We start from the raw sequence: 22,036 nt of genomic DNA, 5'->3' as shown, positions 1-22,036 counted from the left end.
ACTTCCGTTCGTTCAGGTTCAATATCTAGTTGGACCGGCCGACGTGTCAAATTTTGGGCCTTTTGATGCCGGCATAAAAAATCTGCCACGTAGCAAATACTTGGAGAAGGCTACAAGCCATATATCTAATCCGACTATCGATTAGATCCTATAAAAGTCTACAATCTACACGTTGAAACGTAGAGGCAAATTTCTTAAGCTTCAATGATTTTGAATCAGACTAAGCCTGGGACTAATCCGCGTACACTTGATGTAATAAGAAGATTTTCATGGATCCATCCATCCAAGCGACGCATGAGAAATTGCTAATACTTCTCTTGATGGTTTGCAGGTGATGATTAGACATCCTCTTAGACAAATAGATCGGCGCACATAATGTAGTCATATATACACACGAAATTTGAAGTTTCAATCTCTTAATTAGCTACAGACAGAGGGCAAAGTGAAATTTAATACTTACTAACGAAGCCACCAAAGTCTGTGCATCACTGGATCACATTGAGATACTGTTCGAATCAGGACAATGTCAGAATAATTACATACGGCAAACTGGACTCAATCGCCTACGTTAATTACAAATTTACAAACCCTGTAAAATGTACGTTTAGAACCTTCTAATATTTCATACTAGACATTTTAAGGTAAATACATTTTGAGATTTATGATCTTCTGGTGGGCAACAAATATTCATTGCTTGTACTTGCGTAGCTAGCTTTGCACCGACAGTCCACGAAAGCAGACCGGTTACTTTAAACTTGGTAAATTATTGTCCAAATCTCAGTGGCTATTACGGCGAATTGTTGAAATGAACATAGTAGTCCAGGTCAGCATCATCGGAACTAATATCATCGCCAAAGACATCTTCCTCAGTGTCATCATCACAATCACTGAAATCAGAATCATAAGAGTCGTCATCATCTTCCAGATCTTTGCCTTCATCATCATCGTCGTCATCCTCATCATCCTCATCATCATCATTGTCTTTCTGAAAATGAAGTCAATGCTCAGTTGATTAGCCATATCCAATTGAACAATAATACCAAACAAAAAAAAATCTCAAATAACAAAAGATCTTTTCCCCAGATAAATTAGCCTCTACAGAGGAAACGATGCTTGATTGGGAACAAGTTCACAATACAATCAACAAGGAATTGTAAGCATTCAAGTCTATTCTAACACATCAGTTCAATATGGTAACGACAAAGATTATGTAACTTATATGATATTTACCTTATCTAGATTTGCTGGTTTGAAAGGTTCCATTGTGTTAGGAACCCAGATCTTTATGTCTTTCTCAATTCCAGAACTTGCAAGCATGGTGGTATGAGGGTGAGATACAATACAGTTCACCACATGTTTATCTCCTTCCATAGCACGTAAAAGTACCCCATCTTTCTTTCTCCAAATAAATATGCGACCACAGTCGGATCCACTAACTACATAGTCACAATTAGGTCCATAGAAATTCACACCCTTCACAGTCTTTCTGTTACGATGTCCTTTATACACCTTAATCCCTTGGCTCAAGTTGGATGTAGATATTGGAACTGAATTGGAGTTATCATCTGGATGGCTATCAGAAAGCCAGGAGACAGGATTTGAACCCAGACCTTGATCTTTTTGAAAGAGATAGATATATTCATTCATATAAGAGACCAGCAGCTCACTTGAATCAGAGAAAGACAATCCTGTTATCCCTTGTGTGTGATGAATCAGATGTGGAGGGCAAAAGTTTTCACATGGAAGACCATAATTAGTTGATCCATCCCATTTGTACTTGCGAATGTCATACACCCGAGCATAGTCATCAGCACCAGCAACTGCAAGACAGTTTGGATTTCTTGGGTCTAATGAAATAGCCATGAGACTGACAAATGATGTATAAGTTGTTCTTCTCCTAAACGATCTGCATATGAAGAGCTTTGTTGAATTTTTGGATCTAAGATCAAACTGAGAGCAAGCAAACTGTATCAGAATCGTGTATATGAAATTTGCAGAAACACAGAGAAGCAAATTACACACTCACATGCTGAACTAGACCATCTTCACCAGCGCTATAAAGAACATAGGGATTTCTAGGTTCAAAAGCAACCTTATGGATTGCACCATCATGTTCAGCTAGCAATTCTGTAGTTACCTGACCACCTTCACGCAAATGGGCAAGCCTTACCTGATGAAAATTTAGTGACCCCAAGAGAGCATTTCTCATAAAGAAGAAACAGAGAGGAAATTCTATAGCAGTATATTACCTCACCATCTGCAGCAGATGTAACAATTGTCTGATCATCCGTACAAGGCATGATGTGTGCTTCGAAAACATTGTTTTTATGACCAGAGTGGAAGCAAGTCCTTACAGTACCAACCTCCCAATCCCACAGTATTACCATTTGATCATCTGATCCTGATACAAGAATGCTCCCATTCTCATTCAAGCTCACCGTATTTACACAGCCATTATGCTTGTTAAGCTTTCTGTCAAGTCCCAAATACAGAACAAGATCCTGGTCAACAAGGATTTAGAAAGTTAAACACCAGCATTAAAGGAAGCAAAAATAAGCATGCAAGTCTAATATAATTAAAAGGAAAATAAGGGGGAAAAAAGTAGTTAGAAGCAATTTGACGGCTGTAAGGCAAATTGCACGACATATAAACCCTACAAAGTGCAAATAAATTTCTTTTAATTTTCCAATCTGATTTTGAAGTCCAAACTGTAAAACTTTAGCAATTCAATCCATACATTTGTTATTTTTTCTCATCCTGAAATTACTACTGTAGGTTTCATGTTTTCCAATCACTCTCTTATCATAAGGCAGAAGCACCAACAATACACATTTTTCTCTGACCAGCTTTGTTTTTTTCAAAGCCAAGCTGAAGAAGCCAGTTCAACTGGTTAACCAGGGAACCAGAAGCCAAACTGGTTCAATCAGCAGGGAAAATCCGTTTTGAACTGAAACAGTACATGGTTCAACCAGAAAAACCAGGAACCAGATCGGCCACTGCTTCATCCACTCTCCAGTATTAAAAGCATTGCTCATGACCACAAAGTTCAGACAAGAAAGTGCATAGCACCAACACCAAAGTGTGGATTCCTTGAATTGCGCCAAAGACAAGGTAAGTTGTCAATTATAAGTAAGCACTCCATTCTGCAATAGGGATGACAATGAGTAACCTATAATCTTGTATCTGCAAGTCCTAGACTGATTTAAGTTTAATTCAATAACCAATTATACTTAATAATCAAATTCAAATTTGCTTCAAATTACAGATTTATGGGTACCCACATATGTCCATTCAAGTCAGATGCCTGCAGGTACCCATTTATCATCTAAAATAATTATTTAGACAGGTTCACTAGTGATTTTTACTGGATATGTGTTCAGGCAGTACCAAAAATATGGGTACCTGATCCACTATCATCCCCTATTCTGAATTTCTTTCCAAGTCATAGCTTAACAATAGGCTAGAGGTCTTGGATTAATAGAGTTATTAGAGTAGCGAGTTTAGTTTCACATATATTTTAGGCTTGGAGTTTCCATATTTATATATGTAATTATCCCTTTACAACATATACAATAGATTTATTTGCTAAACTTCACATGGTATCAGAGCATGCCCTTTAGGCTAAATTTTCCTCCCAACAAAATTAATTCAACAGGTTCACAAAGGTCAACATCTTGTGGCAGCAGAATACAAAAATAAAATGGGGAAAAGAGAGGAAAGAGATGGCAATGTATACTACAGATAAGATTAGGAGAGTGAGTAAAATGGAACATATTAGTTTTGTTAGGACCAAAAGTAGCTAGAGGGAGGGGTGAATAGCTCGTCGCGTTCGCTCGGTGCTTGGCGTTGCTTGTTTCTTCAAGAATATGCAGCGGAAAATACAGAAACAAATACAACCACGCTAACACTAGGATTTTACTTGGTATCCACCTCCAAAGGAGGTGACTAATCCAAGGATCCACACCATGCACGCACCCTCCACTATGAAACACTCCTTTTCGGTAACTACCGAGGGCGGAGAAGCCCTACAAGACTCTCGGTACAAGAAGAAGGAAAGGGAAACAAAATACAAGCACAAAGCTTACAATGAATGCAGAAAACCCTAACCCTAGCTTCTCTTCTTGCCTTTGATCCGCCTCTTGACTCGGAGAGCTTCCAAGAACCTTCAAGAACTGGCGATCACGAGCTTTGAGAGTGCTGTGGAGGAGCTGGCGAAGATCTGAGATAAAACGGTGAAGAGATGCCGAAGGAAATGAACGCCTGCGGCCTTTATCGACGCCAACGGTCGGTTCCCGATCGATTCGAATGTTCCCAATCGATCGGGGAGGCTTTGGATCGATCCACGGATCGATCCAGAGCCTACGATAAGCGCTGGATCGATCCACGGATCGATCCGGCGCTTATCGCGCGAAGTCTCCCCAATCGATCCACGATCGATTGGAACATCTGATCGATCCACGGATCGATCCGAGGCTCTGCTCGCAGAAGCCCGGATCGATCCACCGATCGATCCGGCTCTGAATCGATCCATCGATCGATCCAACACTTGGTTTTGCCCAAACCAAGTTCCAAGCCTCTCAAACCAACATTCGGTCAACCTCGACTGTTGGTACATCATGCCTAGCATCCGGTCACCCTTCGACTCAATCCCTTACCAAGTGTCCGGTCAATCCTTCGACCCACTTAGACTTTTCTATTCATGTCAAGTATCCACCAATCCTTTGACCTACTGGACTTCCCAACACCGGATGTCCGATCATCCTCGATCCATCCGGATTTTCCTTGCACGGCTTCACTCACTGTGACTTTCACCTAGCTTCACTCACTAGGGTTTTCCTTCCGCCTAGCTTCACTCACTAGGGCTTTCACCGGCTTCACTCACGGGACTTTCACCTAGCTTCACTCACTAGGGTTTTCCTTCCGCGGCTTCACTCACCGGGACTTTCACCCAGCTTCACTCACTAGGGTTTTCCTTCCGCCTGGCTTCACTCATCAAGTATCCGGTCAACCTTGACCTACTTGACTCTTCTTCAATCAATTTCTTATTGTCAAACATCTAAACTCAAACCAAGACTCTGCTTGGTCATCCAGGTCAACCTTGACCTGAGGGATATTGCACCAACAATCTCCCCCTTTTTGATGTTTGACAATACCACAATAACACTTACAATACCACATGTAAGTTAGGCTAATCCTATAGCCTCAATCTTCATGCCACTAGGTAATGAACATATAAATTAAGCTCTTCATTCTCCCCCTACGAGGGCACACTCCCTCTAGGTAATGAAAGCCTAACTTACACCCGTTCATAGGTCCTTTCATTCTCCCCCTATTGGCACACATCAACCCATCTTTGGGCACACATCAACCCATGCCCCAATTTTGGGTACACATCAACAAATCCATTTGTTGACGACTCTCCCCCTGAAGAGTTACTCATCATTGTTCACAACATCACTCGTTGTAATCAACACGATAATGAAGGTCCCATACCCTTCATTTATCCTTAACTTCTCCCTCAATGTAGACAAATACCCAACCTTGAGCATTATCTAACCACTTGAGTTCCCACTTGAAATAATGAGGATATCCACTCCCCATTTCAAGTTCAAAAGCTCATACATGAGCATTTTCTTTAAAGAAGGTTAACCACCTTCCAAGGTTCATGAAAAATAATTTTCATGTCTTTAAAGAGTCCCTCCCCCTAAAGACATGGTGGTAACTTCTGTCATTGCACCAACAATGACTTGGAATCCCCAAAACTTTAGGAAACCCAATTTTAGAAGTTTTGAGGTTCAAATATTCAAAATTTGAAACAAACCTCAACCTAAACTTCAATGAAGCCTTCCTTAACCAATCCATCCTTGTTTTCACATGAAAACACCCTTTGTATGTATACAAATGTATTTTAGGGGTTTGGAATGGTTACCTAGACTCAAAGAGGTTCAAAGATGCTGAAATCAAGCCTTCCCAGCCAAAATCAGCAACTTGGATCGATTGGAGTTGGGTTCCAATCGATTGAACCTTTCTGAATCGATCCACTGATCGATTCAGACTACCTGGATCGATCGGCTGATCGATCCAGCGAGCTTCTGCTCGCGGGAGAATCGATCCACGGATCGATTCGGGCACTCCAATCGATCCATGGATCGATCGGAGCTCTGATAGTTGCTGAAATTCCATTTCAGTCAACTTCAGAAACCCCTAGAAAATTCTACAAAAATCCAAAAATCATGAAATTTCGTGTAGACATTATTTAGGGCATACTTAATCATGGAAAAATAGCTTTCTATGAAAATACATCATATTTTCAAAGATTGACACAAACTTGAAAACTTGCAAAAACTTTAGTGTTTTTCTTCAAGTTTGTGTCTAACTATTCAATGGTAATTACTATCAAAAGATAGCCTTCACCAAGGTTTTCCAAAAACATTTTAAAACCATTTTCAAAACCAATATCCCATCATGTTCCTTGGGCATAATGCACATTACTTGTACATTAGCTTTCCCAATGATGGGAAAACACATAACTATGTGTTTTGATGAACCTAAAACTCAGAAGAATGCACTAAATCAACATGTTGAGTTTTGTTCATCATCCTAACATCTCACTTGTATCTATTGTGGACAAAACACATACAAGTCACCTTATAGTCTTTGTGAGATGTAGATTTTGGTTTTTGCCCTAATCTAGGGATCATGCATATTTATCTAGGCATTTTAGAAATATTAGACATCCACCTAGGATGTCACTCGTTAATAAGTGTTGTTAAATGCCATTTGTCCTTAATTACAAGGAATTAAACTTAATGCGTGATAATGTTATGGCATACATCAAAAGAAAATAATTTTCAAAAGAAAATATCCTATTACTACATGATGTATGAATGTCATGACATGGTATTTTTGGATTTTTCATAATAAAACATGAATGCAAAACTAGACATGATGTCATGGCATATGATGGGCAAACAATCATGGCAAAATTTAGCATAAATAAAATATACCTAGATTAACTATCTAAGTATCCTTAAAGTCTTAGCTAAACTTACACCTTAAACCTAGATTGCCCTAAAGTGCTACAAGAGAATGCCAAAGCCTAAATTGGCATTTCTAATTTCCTTGATTTAATGTATGCCAATTGAAAATAAACATGTCCTCAAATGTTGGCATATTCCATTTTTCCTCAAGAGTGATTACATAAATCAAGGCCCGGATTGCCTTAAATTTCCAAGAGAATACCAAAATCCCAACTTGGTATTTCTCAAGGTTTTCCCAATTTGTGTCATTTTAAGATAAAATCAATTTTTCACCATTAGACACATTTTACTTTTTCAAGGAGTAATCAATAATTCCATTTCATTTTCAAAGGTTAACTAAAACCTTGAAAATGCTCCTTGAGTGTCAATTTCCTCAAAGTTGGGTTAACTACCCTTCTAATCGGAGTTGACACTCTCTAACCCATCTATGGGGTAGAGAAGATGCTCCTAGGAACCCAACACCTATTGGTGCTCCTTGAATGCTCTAGGTACTCACTAGGGATAACTTCCCTACATACCTTCCTAGTGACCTTGTTGGGCTTCTTAGAAGCCTTGGTCACATTTTCTAGGTCAACTCTAGGGATAGCTTCCCTTGTAACCTTCTTTGTGACTTTCTTAGACTTCTTAGAAGTCTTAGTCACATTTATTGCAAAAATACTCTTAGGGATGACTTCCCTAGTATTCTTGGCTTGACCACTAGACCTAGGGTTTGTTCCATAACTATATGGAACTCTATGGTAAGAGGGCACATCCTTCTTAGCCTTTGGTTTGTATCCCAAACTTTTATGGCCATTAGATGACCTTTGTGCTCCTAGACCTAGGCTATGCTCATTTTGCCCTTTTAGGATATTTTCCATCCTTTTTAAGGTCCTTTCCATTTTATCAAGCCTTGACCTCAAGACTTGATTTTCTATCACTAAGTCCTTAGTTTTAGATTTTTCATTTGATTCATGAGCATATTTGTTCTTGAGCTTGTATCTAAAATCCTTAGAGTTCTTGCCTATACTTTTACCTACATTCCTAGCCTTAGGTGTAGTGGTTTTAGCATGAAAAGCTATATGTTTTTCTTTAACGCTATCATGCTTTCTATTTTCATGGTAAATAGCATTAAAATGATAAAAGTTAGAACTATCATGCTTTTTACCATAATGTAAAGGGGTAGGCTCAATAAATGTTACCTTCTTCTTTACCTTGGAGGCTCCCCCTTGACGAATGCCTCCTTGAGCCTTGACCATCTTCTTCCCCTTGGGGCATTGACTTCGGTAATGCCCTTTTTGATTGCAAGAGAAGCACACAACGTGCTCCTTGCTCTTCTTTGTTCCGGGGATGGTCTCCTTGGGCTTCGCCTTGCCCTTTTGTGCCACTTGGCCCTTCTTCTTGACCAATTTAGGGTACTTGCTCTTGTAGTGCCCATGTTCCCTACACTCAAAGCATATAATATGATTTTTATTTTTAATTGAAATATTTATACCTTTGCTTGTAGGGGTGGCATCTTTCCCTTTGGATCCGGAGGTAGAAGCTTCCTCTTGATCCGATCTTGATTCTCCTCCATTTGATTTTTCTTGACTCGTGGAGGTAGAAGCTTCGTCAATCTCTTCATCTCTTGACCCGGATGTAGAAGCTTCTCCTTCTTCTTGATCCGGTGTCACCAAGGATTGCTCCCCCTCAATCCTAGAGGTGGAGGCTTCATCATCTTGAATATGAAACAAGGAGTACGCTCCTCCTTGTTCCCTTCGTTGCATTCCCTTGAAGATGAAGCTTCCTCTTCTTCGGAGGTGGAGCATCTCTCAACCCCTGAGTCCTCCTCTTGGTCTTGATCCAATGAGTCGCCCTCTTTGGATTCTTCTTGATTATGACAGTGGAGGGATCTCTTGAGCCTTCGCCAATTTGCTCCAAAGCTCCTTGGCATCTTCAAACTCTCCAATTTGTTCCAAGATGTTGCTTGGCAATAAATTGACCAAAAGCTTGGTCACTTTGTCATTGGCCTCACATCTTTGGATTTGGTCTTGGCTCCACTTGCTCCTTTTGGGTACTCCGCCCCTGGAATTTGTGGGAGCTTCAAACCCTTCCATGAGAGCAAACCATTGCTCTATCTCCATCATAAGAAAATTTTCGATTCTTGATTTCCAAGAATCGAAGCTTGTAGATGAATATGGTGGAGCCACCCTTGTGTCAAATCCAAGTCCATCTTGGAATTGCATCTTGAAGTTGAGCTTGATAAAATCTTGAACTTGAAGAATTTGCTCCAACTTCTTCACCCCTCTAGCTTTTCTTGTTATGCTTGACCCTTCCGGCGATGATTCCGGTGAAGAGCGGCCTTGCTCTGATACCACTTGTTAGGACCAAAAGTAGCTAGAGGGGGGGTGAATAGCTCGTCGCGTTCGCTCGGTGCTTGGCGTTGCTTGTTTCTTCAAGAATATGCAGCGGAAAATACAGAAACAAATACAACCACGCTAACACTAGGATTTTACTTGGTATCCACCTCCAAAGGAGGTGACTAATCCAAGGATCCACACCACGCACGCACCCTCCACTATGAAACACTCCTTTTCGGTAACTACCGAGGGCGGAGAAGCCCTACAAGACTCTCGGTACAAGAAGAAGGAAAGGGAAACAAAATACAAGCACAAATCTTACAATGAATGCAGAAAACCCTAACCCTAGCTTCTCTTCTTGCCTTTGATCCGCCTCTTGACTCGGAGAGCTTCCAAGAACCTTCAAGAACTGGCGATCACGAGCTTTGAGAGTGCTGTGGAGGAGCTGACGAAGATCTGAGATAAAACGGTGAAGAGATGCCGAAGGAAATGAACGCCTGCGGCCTTTATCGACGCCAACGGTCGGATCCCGATCGATTCGAATGTTCCCAATCGATCGGGGAGGCTTTGGATCGATCCACGGATCGATCCAGAGCGCCTCTGTGCTCTGGATCGATCCACGGATCGATCCAGCGCTTATCGCGCGAAGCAGCCGCGTCCCAATCGATCCACTGATCGATTGGAACATCTGGATCGATCCACTGATCGATTGGAATATCTGGATCGATCCACGGATCGATCCAGAGGCTCTCTGTTCGCTTAGGAGAAGCCTGGATCGATCCACTGATCGATCCAGCTCCTGGATCGATCCACTGATCGATCCAACACTTGGTTTTTGCCCGAAACCAAGTTCCAAGCCTCTCAAACCAACATTCGGTCAACCTTGACCTGTTGGTACATCATGCCTAGCATCTGGTCACTCCTTTGACCTGCTAGGACTTCCCACCAAGTGTCTGGTCAATCCCTTTGACCCACTTAGACTTTTCTATTCATGCCAAGTATCCAGTCAATCCTTTGACCTACTTGGACTTCCCAACACCAGATGTCCGATCATCCTCGATCCATCCGGATTTTCCTGGCTTCACTCACCAGGACTTTCACCTAGCTTCACTCACTAGGGTTTTCCTTCTGCCTAGCTTCACTCACTAGGGCTTTCACCTGGCTTCACTCACCAGGACTTTCACCTAGCTTCACTCACTAGGGTTTTCCTTCTGCCTGGCTTCACTCACCAGGACTTTCACCTAGCTTCACTCACTAGGGTTTTCCTTCTGCCTGGCTTCACTCACCAGGACTTTCACCTAGCTTCACTCACTAGGGTTTTCCTTCTGCCTGGCTTCACTCACCAGGACTTCCCTGTCAAGTATCCGGTCAACCTTGACCTACTTGACTTTTCTTCAATCAATTTCTTATTGTCAAACATCTAAACTCAAACCAAGACTCTGCTTGGTCACCCAGGTCAACCTTGACCTGAGGGATATTGCACCAACAAGTTTATCATCACCTCTTCAAATCTCTATCTTCCCAAGTAAACAACATGGGTAAACAGTTTGAATTATTTTGTCTCTTATTCTCTATCTCCCTTTCACTGCTTACCTTCCTCTATCTTCACAAGAACACAGAACCTTAATTTACCATCCTATTCCACTTCCAGAATAGTTTTTAACGCCCATCATATCTTGAAAGAAGTTCGCAATGCCACCAAGTTGGCAAATATCTTTTCAGAGCTGTATTTAAATATGCATGCTGGCTATATATTTATAAATACATACATACATGTAGACACACAGCAATAATGGATGAAAGAAGTATATCCATTAACTAAATGTTTGTCTATAGTTCCTCCATTTTACTCAATAGTACCTTGTTTTCTCTGCATACCTTCACAGTTTTCGATCTGTAGTTAAAATCAAATTGCAAATACTAAAAGCTAGACACCCTCACTCCAAGCGTTAAGCAAGAGGGCAACCATAAACAAATTGGATGGAATTTTCAAGTCGACATAGTAAATTATCATAAAAAAGGAATATTTCCTTCCAGGAACCTTATCGCTCTCCACTCTCATATCACGAGCAATGACAAATTATTTGTTACCATGCGTTTCCATTTTCCAATTGAGTTTGTCATAAACCACAGCTGCTATGAGAGATTCTTCGAAAGTGCAAATTTGATCAGAATAATTTTAAAAGAAAAAAAAACGATCTAGAAATAAGGGAAGATAAAGAACTTCCGATAGATAGAATTTAGGAAAAAAGAAAAAAGCATGCACCTTTGAAGCCATAGCGCGTTGCGAGAAAGCTCTTGATGACAGGAGTCCAACCTCGCGTCGATACAAATCGAGGATCCCACAGTCGGAGCTCCTCTGGCGCTTGCCCAAGATCACCATTGCAGCGGCTCAAAGACGGTAACTACTTGAGGAAACACCGCACGTAAATTTCTCGTGTTAGAACATCACCGTCTCGAGGGCGACGGCGAAGGAAGGAGCATGGAAATGCGTGATCTCGTCGGGGATGACAAAGAGGGCGAGGGTTTCCACAATCGCAAGCGAGGCGGTTGCGGTTCGTGGTTTTTCTTATAGAAAACCTGGGTGATGCGCAAGGATCAGGTTCGACCCAATTGCATCGTCGTTGGCTTAAAAGTATTTGTTCGGATCGGACCTCGTAAATAGAAATTCTTTAAATAAATTTGAAATATAAAAAAAAAATCAAGGATAGTGCCAAGGTAGTATTTTTTTTTTTTTAAAAAAATTGTTAGTATTATTTTTTAACAATAAAAATAAGATTGAAATTTGAAACTACTCAATTCTTCATTGTCTTTTGGTTGTTAAATGTAATTCGACTACATAAGAATTAATTTGCAGGCAGGCCGTGTTTTTCATTTGTTTATAATAACCCTTGGATTGGTGAATTTTAAAAAACAAAATAAAATCGTACTGAATTGCCCTTAAATTTTTTTTATAAGTAACTATGATTCTTATTTTTAACATCCTTATTTTTTTTAAAAAAAACAATAGAGCAATGACCCAATTAGACCTTACAAGACACCTCTAATAAGGAATATGGATCATAATTCGAATTGAAATATCATGCCGCATGGCTGTTGCTTCCCGTAAGAACGTGCCATAAATAGAAATGAAGCTTATTCGCCATCAAAATCTGTTGATCAAGCTAAAAAAATTATCAGAATAATGTAATTCAATTGCATTACAGTACTTTGTAGGACAAAATGGTCTAAAGCTTATCGAGATTGTTATGATCAAGTTGAAAATTACAGAAAAATTGATAACCAATCATGCCTTAAAGAATTACCAATAGCATAAGCACTTAAATATGATCTATATGCAATTCGATGCATGTGTTAGATTCACCAGTTTTAACTCAAATCCTGTGAGATTTCAAAGCTTCAAAGCGAGCAGCCAGTGCTGAATAATCAGGCAAGTTTGGATGAACATGAGTGAATGAATTAATTTGTTGTGGAGGCAAAACTGGAGGAGGTACATTGGGAGGGGAAGGCGACTCCATTTCCTGCTCTCCATCAGTCTCTGATTCAAGACCATCTGAGTCATCAAACTTTATCTCCGAATTAACAGTCGGACTGATGCAACTGTTCCTTCTTAGTATCTTCTTCTCATTCAGGTTGGCAGTGTCCATGATATCATCATCCAAAGTGTTTGATAAATTGAAACTCTTAGAGCTGAAGAACCTCTTCTCGACGGCCTTGGCCTCATAATTTGAAGGAGCATATGCCCCTGATAGTTGGCTTAATTCCTGAGACTCTCTCTGAAGCTCTGCCTGATTAAAGTTTCTACATTTGCATGCCAAGGTATCCACAGGTGTTGACAGATCAAATGGATGAGAACTCTGACTGGGAAGATGAGCATCAGCTTGTGTAGCGTAAATTGCTTTTTCAGCAGATTCGGAAGCAGCTTGAGCAGCTGAGGCCGGGTCATTGAATTGCCATTCTCTGTTATTGTTAGGCCTAGGTAGTTGAGTGGAAAGATTAAATCACTCACTGATTGCTTAAACCAGAAGAGAAAAGAAGAAACCTGTTATAATCCTTTGGTTGTATAGGAAATGTAGGTCTAACAGGAATGTTTTTGGCATCTGCAAATTCCCGTGGTCCTTCCTGCAAAAATTATAATAGAGAGACCAAATAATTGGAAATTTGACAAAACACGATATACAGATATTCATTGGGCAACATAATCACAGGTTTTCAGATGCAAGCAGGCAAAATATCTGTGTTTAACTCTGTGTGTGTGTGCAGGAGAAAGGATTAGCAGCATACTATAACTTCCTCTGGAGGTTTGAGTAGCTCTTGCTCTGATTCTGTTGAATCCCATTGAACCTGATACTCCTTTGCTATTTCCTTCAAGACTTTCAGCTTGACTTCACCAGTAGGTTTCCTCACTGATAGCTTCTGAATTAACTGCAGAATAGAAAGAAAAGCAGAAAACAAGTGAAAATAAGTCTCCCTGTTGTATTTGTTAGCAGACACTATTCCTCTAAACTAAATCTGCATCCATATGCATGTAAAATAATCAGCCAAATTCACTATTAAAGTTATGAACATAGAACAAAGCTTTGAACATACTCCTTCTATACAGGATTTTTTGCTACATCTCTTTTCCTCAAAATACATGGTCCTAAAATTATCGGAAATTACTCCAAGCTCAATGTTTCTGTACCCTGAGAATCATGTTTAACCTTCCATTTTGAGGGTGAATCCAAGCCTCGTGTCATTGTAGACCTTGGATGAATTTAGTGTCACATCTCTTTATGAATACCTTGTCTAATGTTCAATCTCTGACTGATCACACTCCATAGTCCACTACATGTGGGATTGATGGCTTTTCATTCTCGAGGTTGGACAAGGAAATTTGTGGACCATAAACTAAAAATACCAAATAAACGGACATACAACAAAACAATCAAAAGGTACTCTAGGAGCAAAAATCTCACCATGCGATTAACTTCAGATTCAGGTCGCAGTTCAGTTGCAGTAGATACAAACTCTTTTCCATATTTCTTTTCAAAGATAAGAAGAAGTCGGCTAAGCTCTGGAATGTCTGAGCACCTTGGAGAGGCAAAGATCAAGCTCGAAATTCCTTCTTTTAGATCTAGCGGGCACTCCCTAAAATGTTAAGGATAATTTAGGACTTGTTCAAAGTTTGCTGATACTTGATTGATAGCAAAGTTATAACCTTTGTTTGGCAATGATAGGTAGGCGAGCAACTATCAGCTCGCAAAAAAGTTCAATGATGTCATTAGCTGCCATAACATTTTGTTCACGTATAACATGCTCAACCTACAAACAAATGCCGTTAATACAATGGATTAAAATATTTTCAAGAAACTACCAAAAGAGACACAATGTTCAACATATTCAAAGTATACACATACACACATAGATATACATATGTATATTATATCTCAAAAGGAATTCCAAAAGTTTGCATACTGAGAAGCTTGGCTATAAATTGTTGAATGACAAAATAAAAAAAAAAGATTAAATACTTCATAATTAAATGTGAAGAGCATCCCATAATTGAAATTCAATGGTACCAAAATGCTTATGTTACAACTCAAGAAAAAGGAAGTGACTACAACAGTTACTGCATATTAAATGACTTTCAGAGCTGATAGAAATTTCATGTTTAACTTTAAGCCAAAAAAAAAGTCATGGAGAATAGCAACTATATGTGGTAACATACTTCAGATGAGAGATCATGAAACATATTTGTCAGTGCCGTAACTTAATCACAAAGGAATGTTCATTAACAAATGAGAACAAAGACATTTGTAAATGTGCGCCACCGAACATTATGGTTCAGGAAAGATAAGTGAACGAACAAGAGAAAAAGATACAAACTCTGATGCGAGCTGTCTCGTTGCGGCCGGATTCGAGGAGAAGGGCGACATCACGCCGCATCTGCCGCACCTGCGCCTCCCGCTTGTTCCGCAGCAGCTTGATCCTAAACATCGCCATCTTCGCCTCCGCTTTGCTACACAAAACCCCGGCAAGTGATCAAATTTCAAGATTTTGCAAAGAAAAAAGAGGGAGGAAGAAGCAACAGAGTGGTGGGAAGAGAAACCAACCATTTGGAGGAGTTGAAGCCTCGGAAGAGGATGGAGGAGATTCCGCTGCCCATCAACTTCTTGAGGGCTCCAATGGGCGACTTATTGATCTCGGAGGCCATTTCCAGATGCAGTCGGAGCGGCGAGTGCGCAGGGTGTGCGTGTGTGAGAGAGAAAGAGAGGAAGGTAGCCCCTTTACTTTTCTTCGTGGGCTGGGATGAGCTTGCAACGGTCACTTGATGGAATCTTATGATGGCTAAATTAGGTTGGATCTTCAAAATTGTTTACAAGGCTACAAAGTTGGAAAAAAGAAAGGGATCTACGTTCTTAATTAATTACATGATTAAGTTAAGCCTTTTGTACGTTTGGTCTGAGGTTGAAAATTAAATTATCAAAAGAATTTAATATAGATTTGGTGGACTGCTGAAATAAATAAAAAAAAACAGAAGAAATAACTAACTAATAACCATGAAATTAAATTAATATTAAAGCTGAATATCAATCAAGCAACTAAGAACAGTCAAATTAAAATTGTTCTATACCGCCATGATCCAGTTCAAGAATGCCCCCGTGGGCTGGATCAATCGGTTAAGGCGTGGCATCTTTACACAATGAGTTGTAGGATCGAAGGTCCATGAACGCGCACTGGATGAATAATCTGGGCTGTGTTAAATTCCGGAGACACCACGCTTTACCCGGACCAGCATTCACCGCTAATTTACCTCCTCCTAGGATCCCTGTGGGGCTAGACCTAGGGGGCCGCTGGACGACGGGACCCGCCTTTTGCACAATGATCCAGTTCAAGAATACCGCCATGATCCAGCTCATGAATGAGTAGGAGGGTAAATGAATGAAGCATTCAACAGATAAAAATTTACTTATATTAATTTATATAGACAAAATTAATTAAATAAATAAATTTAAAAAATTCGTTAAATTAAATAAATAAAATTGAATATGTATTCAATTTGACATTTATAAATAACGTTAGTAAACAATATTCACTAATCATGATCCTTAATAAAACTCCTATCAATATACAAAATAAATAAAATAATTAAATAATTTTAAATTATCAAATCCAATAATCAATCAAACAAATAAAAATTTCAAACAATCAAATAAACTTAAATTAAAAACTTGATAACATCTAAACAAATCAAGCTTGAACCAAGCTCAAGTTAAACTTAAATTAAGAGCTCGATAACATATAAATAAATCAAGCTCAAGTCAAACTTCAAACAACCTCAAACTTATAAACAATAAATCAAATAAAACTTGAACAATCATTTCAAATACTTAAATTCATTTTCAGTTTAACTTAGTTATTCTTGTTACCAAAACTTGACACAGCTTGTTCACAGCTTATGAATGAACTGAGAAAACGATTTTCTTAATGGCTCCATACCTAAAATTGTTCTATAATGGTTGTTTTATGTCAAAGTAACCAATGTATTATAAACATAAGACTACCAACTATGTCGCATAAAATACAAAAAGATATTTGACGATCATGCGACAAATAATTCTGCTTTGCCATCAATAAACAGGCTCATGAACTCCTCTCCGTCAACAGTTTCCTTCTCGATGAGAAGCTGTGCTAATTTGTGAAGGATATCTATGTGAGTCGTTATGATTTGTTTGGCTCTGGAATAAGCTGTCTCGACAAGCTCTCTAACCTCAGCATCCACCACGTCGGCGGTCGCCATAGAGTAGTCCTTTTGAGATGACATCTGATGAAGATAACAACCGTGCATATCATTATCACTGATACAACTCTACATAGGAAGGTCAATAAACAAGAAATGGAAACGGTTGAACATTCAAATGAATACCTGTTGTCCTAAGAATGGATTACCACCAGGGCCACCAATGGCGACCTGACCGATCTTTTTGCTGAAGCCAAATCTCTCAACCATTTGCCTTGCCACTCGTGAAACCTGCATGAAGTCATTTGAAGCCCCGGTTGTCACATTCTCTTGTCCAAAAATCACCTCTTCTGCCACCCTGAAATGTAGCGAGGGGCATTTGTTAAACAACATGAACCCTGAAACGGATAAAATTAAACAATGACAGGAAGATCCATGCTCATAGTTGGAACCTTCCACCGAGGGCAACGGCCATTTGGTTCTCAAGGTAGCTTCTGCTATAAAGTCCTGACTCAAGCCTCTCCTCACTTGGGGCAAAGAAAGTAAGACCACCAGCTTGACCTCGAGGAATAATGGAGATCTTAGCAACTGGATCATACTCGGGCATGAGCGCACCCACAAGAGCATGTCCGGCCTCTGCAAAGAACATAATCTTTATTATTAAGTTTGAAAATTTAAGTGGAACAGCAAACTTGAAGCTTAGTTCAGAATAAACTCTTTACCATGATAAGCTACCAGCTTCTTCTTCTCTTCCGATACAACTGCATTTTTCTTTTCAGGCCCAGCTATTATTCTCTCTAGAGCATCTGAAATCTCGTCCTTGCTTATCTCCTTGAGGTCCCGCCTAGCTGCAAGAATGGCTGCTTCATTCATTAAATTCTGCAGGTCAGCACCAGTGAATCCAGGGGTCCTCCTAGCAATTTTCTCAAAATCTACATCTTTAGCAAGTGCTTTTCCTCTAGAATGAACCTGTAAATAGGTCATTTGCGTTAGCCTTCACTAGAGTAGCCATTGCCAAATTATATTTAAAAAAAAAAGTTTCAGTCCTTTCCCAATGAACAACGATAATTAATAGTGAAGTGCATCTTCATCAAACAAGGTAACCATTTTAAACATGGCTACATTAGAAGATGTGGTAACGAATTAAATAAAATAAAATAACTGAGGCCATAAAGGATTTTGAAGTTGAACCTAACAGCATGTCAATTGAATAAAGCCCGTGAACCCAACACTTAGTTATCTGTGTTAGTGTAACAAGAATTAGAATTCACAACCAATTGCATAGCCTCATCTAACTACCATGAAAGCCCCCATGTAGGGGAGGATGTGTTGGTTCACATGAGGATAGTCTTCTCCAAGATCATAGCTAAATAATGTTATGCACGAATAGGCTCTATAAAATCCTATCAAATAATATAAGTGATGTGGCATGATTCAACATTATATTTATTCCATTTCCTTACTGCATCAATAGGATGAAGGATGAACTAGAGGCAAAACTATGCAGTTGGACAAAACATCACCTTCCATTATATGTATCTAACAAAATATTACATAAATTCAACTTCTATTTTCATGGTATTCTTGAAGTTTGATAATACCTAAAGAATATTAGATGTTTAGTCTGTTAGATAATCAATATTAACAACTAAGAAGTAAAATCTCAAACATCAAAAGAACAATCTCATAAAATTAGACATGCATTTCTACTAACTGACCTGTAGTATCTTCACTCTTCCAGCTACATCAGGCCTATCCACCGTGACCTGTCGATCAAACCTTCCGGGTCGAAGCAGGGCCGCATCAAGAACATCTGGTCTGTTAGTCGCTGCCAAGACTATCACTCCACTATTCCCTGAGAATCCATCCATCTCTGTCAAGAGTTGGTTGATAGTCTGCTCCCTCTCATCATTACCGCCACCAAGTCCAGCCCCTCTCTGTCTTCCGACGGCATCAATTTCATCAATGAATACAATGCACGGTGCCTTCGCCTTTGCCTTCTCGAACAGATCGCGGACCCTAGACGCCCCCACTCCGACAAACAGCTCCACGAACTCAGATGCAGCACAGGAGAAGAACGGCACTCCGGCCTCACCAGCCACAGCACGGGCGATTAGCGTTTTGCCAGTACCAGGTGGACCGACCAAGAGGCAACCTTTGGGAATTTTTGCTCCCAGAGCAGTGTACTTGTCCGGATTCTTTAAAAAATCTACCACTTCCTGCAGTTCTAGCTTTGCCTGGTCAGCTCCAGCGACATCGGCGAAGGTAACACCAGTCTCCGGGACCTCTTGGAACTTGGACTTGGACCGGCCAAAGTCCATAGGCCCGCCGAGCCCACCCGGCCCTCCCCCAGGGCCGCCCTGGGCACGACGGAAGAGGAAGAAGAGGCCAGCAAAGGCGAGGAAGGGGAAGAGGAGGTTGCCTATGAAATTAAACAACCCGTTGCCGCCCTCGCCCTCCGACACGGATATGTCGACCCCGTTCATCGCGAGGATGTCGATGAGGTCCGGATCGTTGGGGACAACCACGGCCGCGCGGCGTCCATCGACAGCAGTAAGCTGGAGCAGGCCGCCGTCCTTGCTGAAGCGGACGCGCTCGACCTTACCCTTCTTAACGGCGTTGAGGAACTCGCTGTAGCGCCACTGGGTGCCATCCGGGAGGTCGGGAGCGGACTGGGGGCTAGGAGCGGTGAGGAGGGACTGGGAGAAAGGGTTGGAGGAGGAGTTAGGCTTGGAGGCGGCCTCAAGCTGGGCAGGGGGCAAGTTGGTGGGGGCAGGGAGAGGGGAGGCATCGTCGGCGAAGGCGACAGGAGGTATGGAGGAGAGGAGGAAGGCGGCGGCGGCGGTGGCGGTGAGGGGAGGAAGGAGGAGGGGACGGTGGTCGCGGTTTGAGATGGATCGGACGGGGGAGGACCGGGACGGGAGGGAAGGGTTAGGAGTTATCTTGGGGCGGAGTCTGGAGCCAACGAGGGAAGAGGAGAGGAGAGGGTGGGTCGTGGAGGCCATGGAAGATCCTAGCGAAGAAGACGATTGATTTGGGAAAATCGAAAGATTAAGAAGCGGAAGGAAGCTCGAGGGCTTGCTTGTGAGGCGACAAAGGGCCACGTGGAGGATATGAACCCAATGGTTTTAATATTTTTGGGGATTTTTATTGTCAGAATTTGTGGCTTGATATTTTCGCAAGAACTTCGTTTGTCTTTCTGTGCGGAATTCCACAAAATTGCCTTCTTGCCGGTGATTATTTCTAGTTTTATGTTTACTTTATACTCTTCCCAAACACTTATGTTAACATCCGAATTTTTGTGTTTAAAAATATTCTCTTGCAAGATTAGGGTTATAAATGAACCAAGTGTTCGTGAATAAATTTGGTGTTCGGCTTGGTAAGAGTTTGTTTATGTTCGTTCGATATACATTAGATTAATTAAACAAACAAGCTTGAACAACTCGTTAAGCTAAACAAACAAACTTGAACACATATGTGTTCAGCTTGTTAACGTTCGTGAACAACGTTCGTGAACAATGTTCACGAACAATATTTATTAATAAAATTCTTTTTAATATGCTAAATAAATAATAAAATAAATAAATTTAAATTATCAATCTTAATAATCAATCAAACAATTAAAAGTTTCAAACAATCAAACAAGCTTGAATTGAGAGCTTGATAACATCTAAACGAACCAAGCTCAAACCAAGCTCAAGCCAAGCTCGAACCAAGCTCAAGCCAAGCTTGAATTGAGAGCTTGATAATATCTAAATGAACCAAGCTCAAACTAAGCTCAAGCCAAGCTCGAACCAAGCTCAAGCCAAACTTGAATTGAGAGCTTGATAACATCTAAACGAACCAAGCTCAAGTCAAGCTTCAAACAAGCTCAAGCTCATAAAAAATAAACCAAGTCAAGCTTGAACACTCATTTCAAAAGCTTGGTTTATTTTAAGCTCGGCTCAGCTCGGCTCGGTTATCTTATCAAACAAGCTTAAGCACCCAAAACTCGACTCGGCTCGGCTTGTTTACAGCCATATGCAAGATATCATGAGAATATTGTTTTTCTAAAATTATTTGATTTCTTTGTTAGTGTTTTAATGATTTTTTTTAACTTAAAGACATCCATAACACTACAATACTATAACATTCACTATTTTATAAAAAATAAATAGTTCACTGTCACATACTCATTATAATAATATTTTTTTTTCATCGACATTTTTTTTAACATTAACATGATCCCACAATCAACTTAATCATTTTAAAATTATATTATATTAAATAAATATATTTTAAAATATTTAAATTATTATCATTATTTTTAATAATAATCTTACTTTTTAAAATTTATAATTTTTTAATAAATAAAATTTAAAAACTAAAAAAAATAATACACATGCCCACCTTTACTTGAACTCGTTCAAAGTCTAAAGCGTGCTCAAGCAAAAGGTATTGTAACACCTCCTTCTCAAACTTTTAACAATAAGGGATTGTTATAGATGCTCTAAAAATTATTTATCTTTTTTGGAGTTTGCTTACCCCGACACCTATACTATTATAGATGTGCAGAATAGGTGTATGATTAAGAGAGGATTTCTTAAAAATATTTTCTTAGAAATTTTTGAGACTAAAGTGGTCTTAAAGAATTAACTATGATTAATTAAAATATTAATGACTCGGTGTATATATATATATATATGGCGGACACTATGAAAATTTAGAAGTCCGACGTTTTGGTAGAATAAAAAATTTCGAATGGAATGATTTTGAATATAGATTTATTAGTAAAAAACCTTCACCCAATTTTTAATTGTCGAAACAAGAATTTTACGTAAGAGTAGAAGCCCCAAAGGGGGAATTAGGAATTTATTTGATAAGAGACAATAGTATTTTCCCTTGGAGATGGAAAATTCATCCACCTGGTTTCATAAATTTGTAAATTTTTCCTCAACTAGTTAAAAGAATGAAATTGG

General features: G+C 39.9%; 3 protein-coding genes across 4 annotated transcripts; all 3 read right to left on the bottom strand.

Annotated features, from left to right (window-relative positions):
- Positions 1 to 465: 465 nt before the first annotated feature.
- Positions 466 to 11,951, bottom strand: LOC122012477 (DDB1- and CUL4-associated factor 8-like). Its single transcript, XM_042569025.1, has 5 exons — positions 11,622 to 11,951; positions 2,250 to 2,501; positions 2,027 to 2,170; positions 1,231 to 1,950; positions 466 to 985 (listed from the first exon to the last, which is right to left on the bottom strand). Exons 1-5 carry the CDS (start codon positions 11,736 to 11,738, stop codon positions 788 to 790), a joined length of 1,431 nt encoding a protein of 476 aa, XP_042424959.1. The 5' UTR covers positions 11,739 to 11,951; the 3' UTR covers positions 466 to 787.
- A 577-nt stretch (positions 11,952 to 12,528) lies between these two features.
- Positions 12,529 to 15,661, bottom strand: LOC122008402 (IST1-like protein). Of its 2 annotated transcripts, none has more exons than XM_042564119.1 (7): positions 15,451 to 15,661; positions 15,224 to 15,356; positions 14,556 to 14,659; positions 14,314 to 14,485; positions 13,640 to 13,780; positions 13,398 to 13,477; positions 12,529 to 13,330 (listed from the first exon to the last, which is right to left on the bottom strand). In XM_042564119.1, the coding sequence occupies exons 1-7, from the start codon at positions 15,549 to 15,551 to the stop codon at positions 12,730 to 12,732; spliced, it is 1,332 nt and encodes a 443-aa protein (XP_042420053.1). In that variant the 5' UTR covers positions 15,552 to 15,661; the 3' UTR covers positions 12,529 to 12,729. The 2 variants fall into 2 exon arrangements, with proteins under 2 accessions (XP_042420053.1, XP_042420054.1); XM_042564120.1 differs by having other exon boundaries at positions 12,529 to 13,315; positions 15,451 to 15,653.
- A 1,140-nt stretch (positions 15,662 to 16,801) lies between these two features.
- On the bottom strand, positions 16,802 to 20,158 carry LOC122012476 (ATP-dependent zinc metalloprotease FTSH 1, chloroplastic-like). The gene is made up of 5 exons (XM_042569024.1): positions 18,797 to 20,158; positions 17,801 to 18,047; positions 17,531 to 17,714; positions 17,265 to 17,436; positions 16,802 to 17,162 (listed from the first exon to the last, which is right to left on the bottom strand). The coding sequence occupies exons 1-5, from the start codon at positions 20,081 to 20,083 to the stop codon at positions 16,941 to 16,943; spliced, it is 2,112 nt and encodes a 703-aa protein (XP_042424958.1). The 5' UTR covers positions 20,084 to 20,158; the 3' UTR covers positions 16,802 to 16,940.
- Positions 20,159 to 22,036: the final 1,878 nt, after the last annotated feature.

This window comes from Zingiber officinale, chromosome 8A, assembly GCF_018446385.1.
Source record: "Zingiber officinale cultivar Zhangliang chromosome 8A, Zo_v1.1, whole genome shotgun sequence".
Lineage (NCBI taxonomy): Eukaryota > Viridiplantae > Streptophyta > Magnoliopsida > Zingiberales > Zingiberaceae > Zingiber > Zingiber officinale.
The sequence above is the reverse complement of the archived record's forward strand: the minus strand, read 5'-3'. Positions and strand labels throughout refer to the sequence as shown.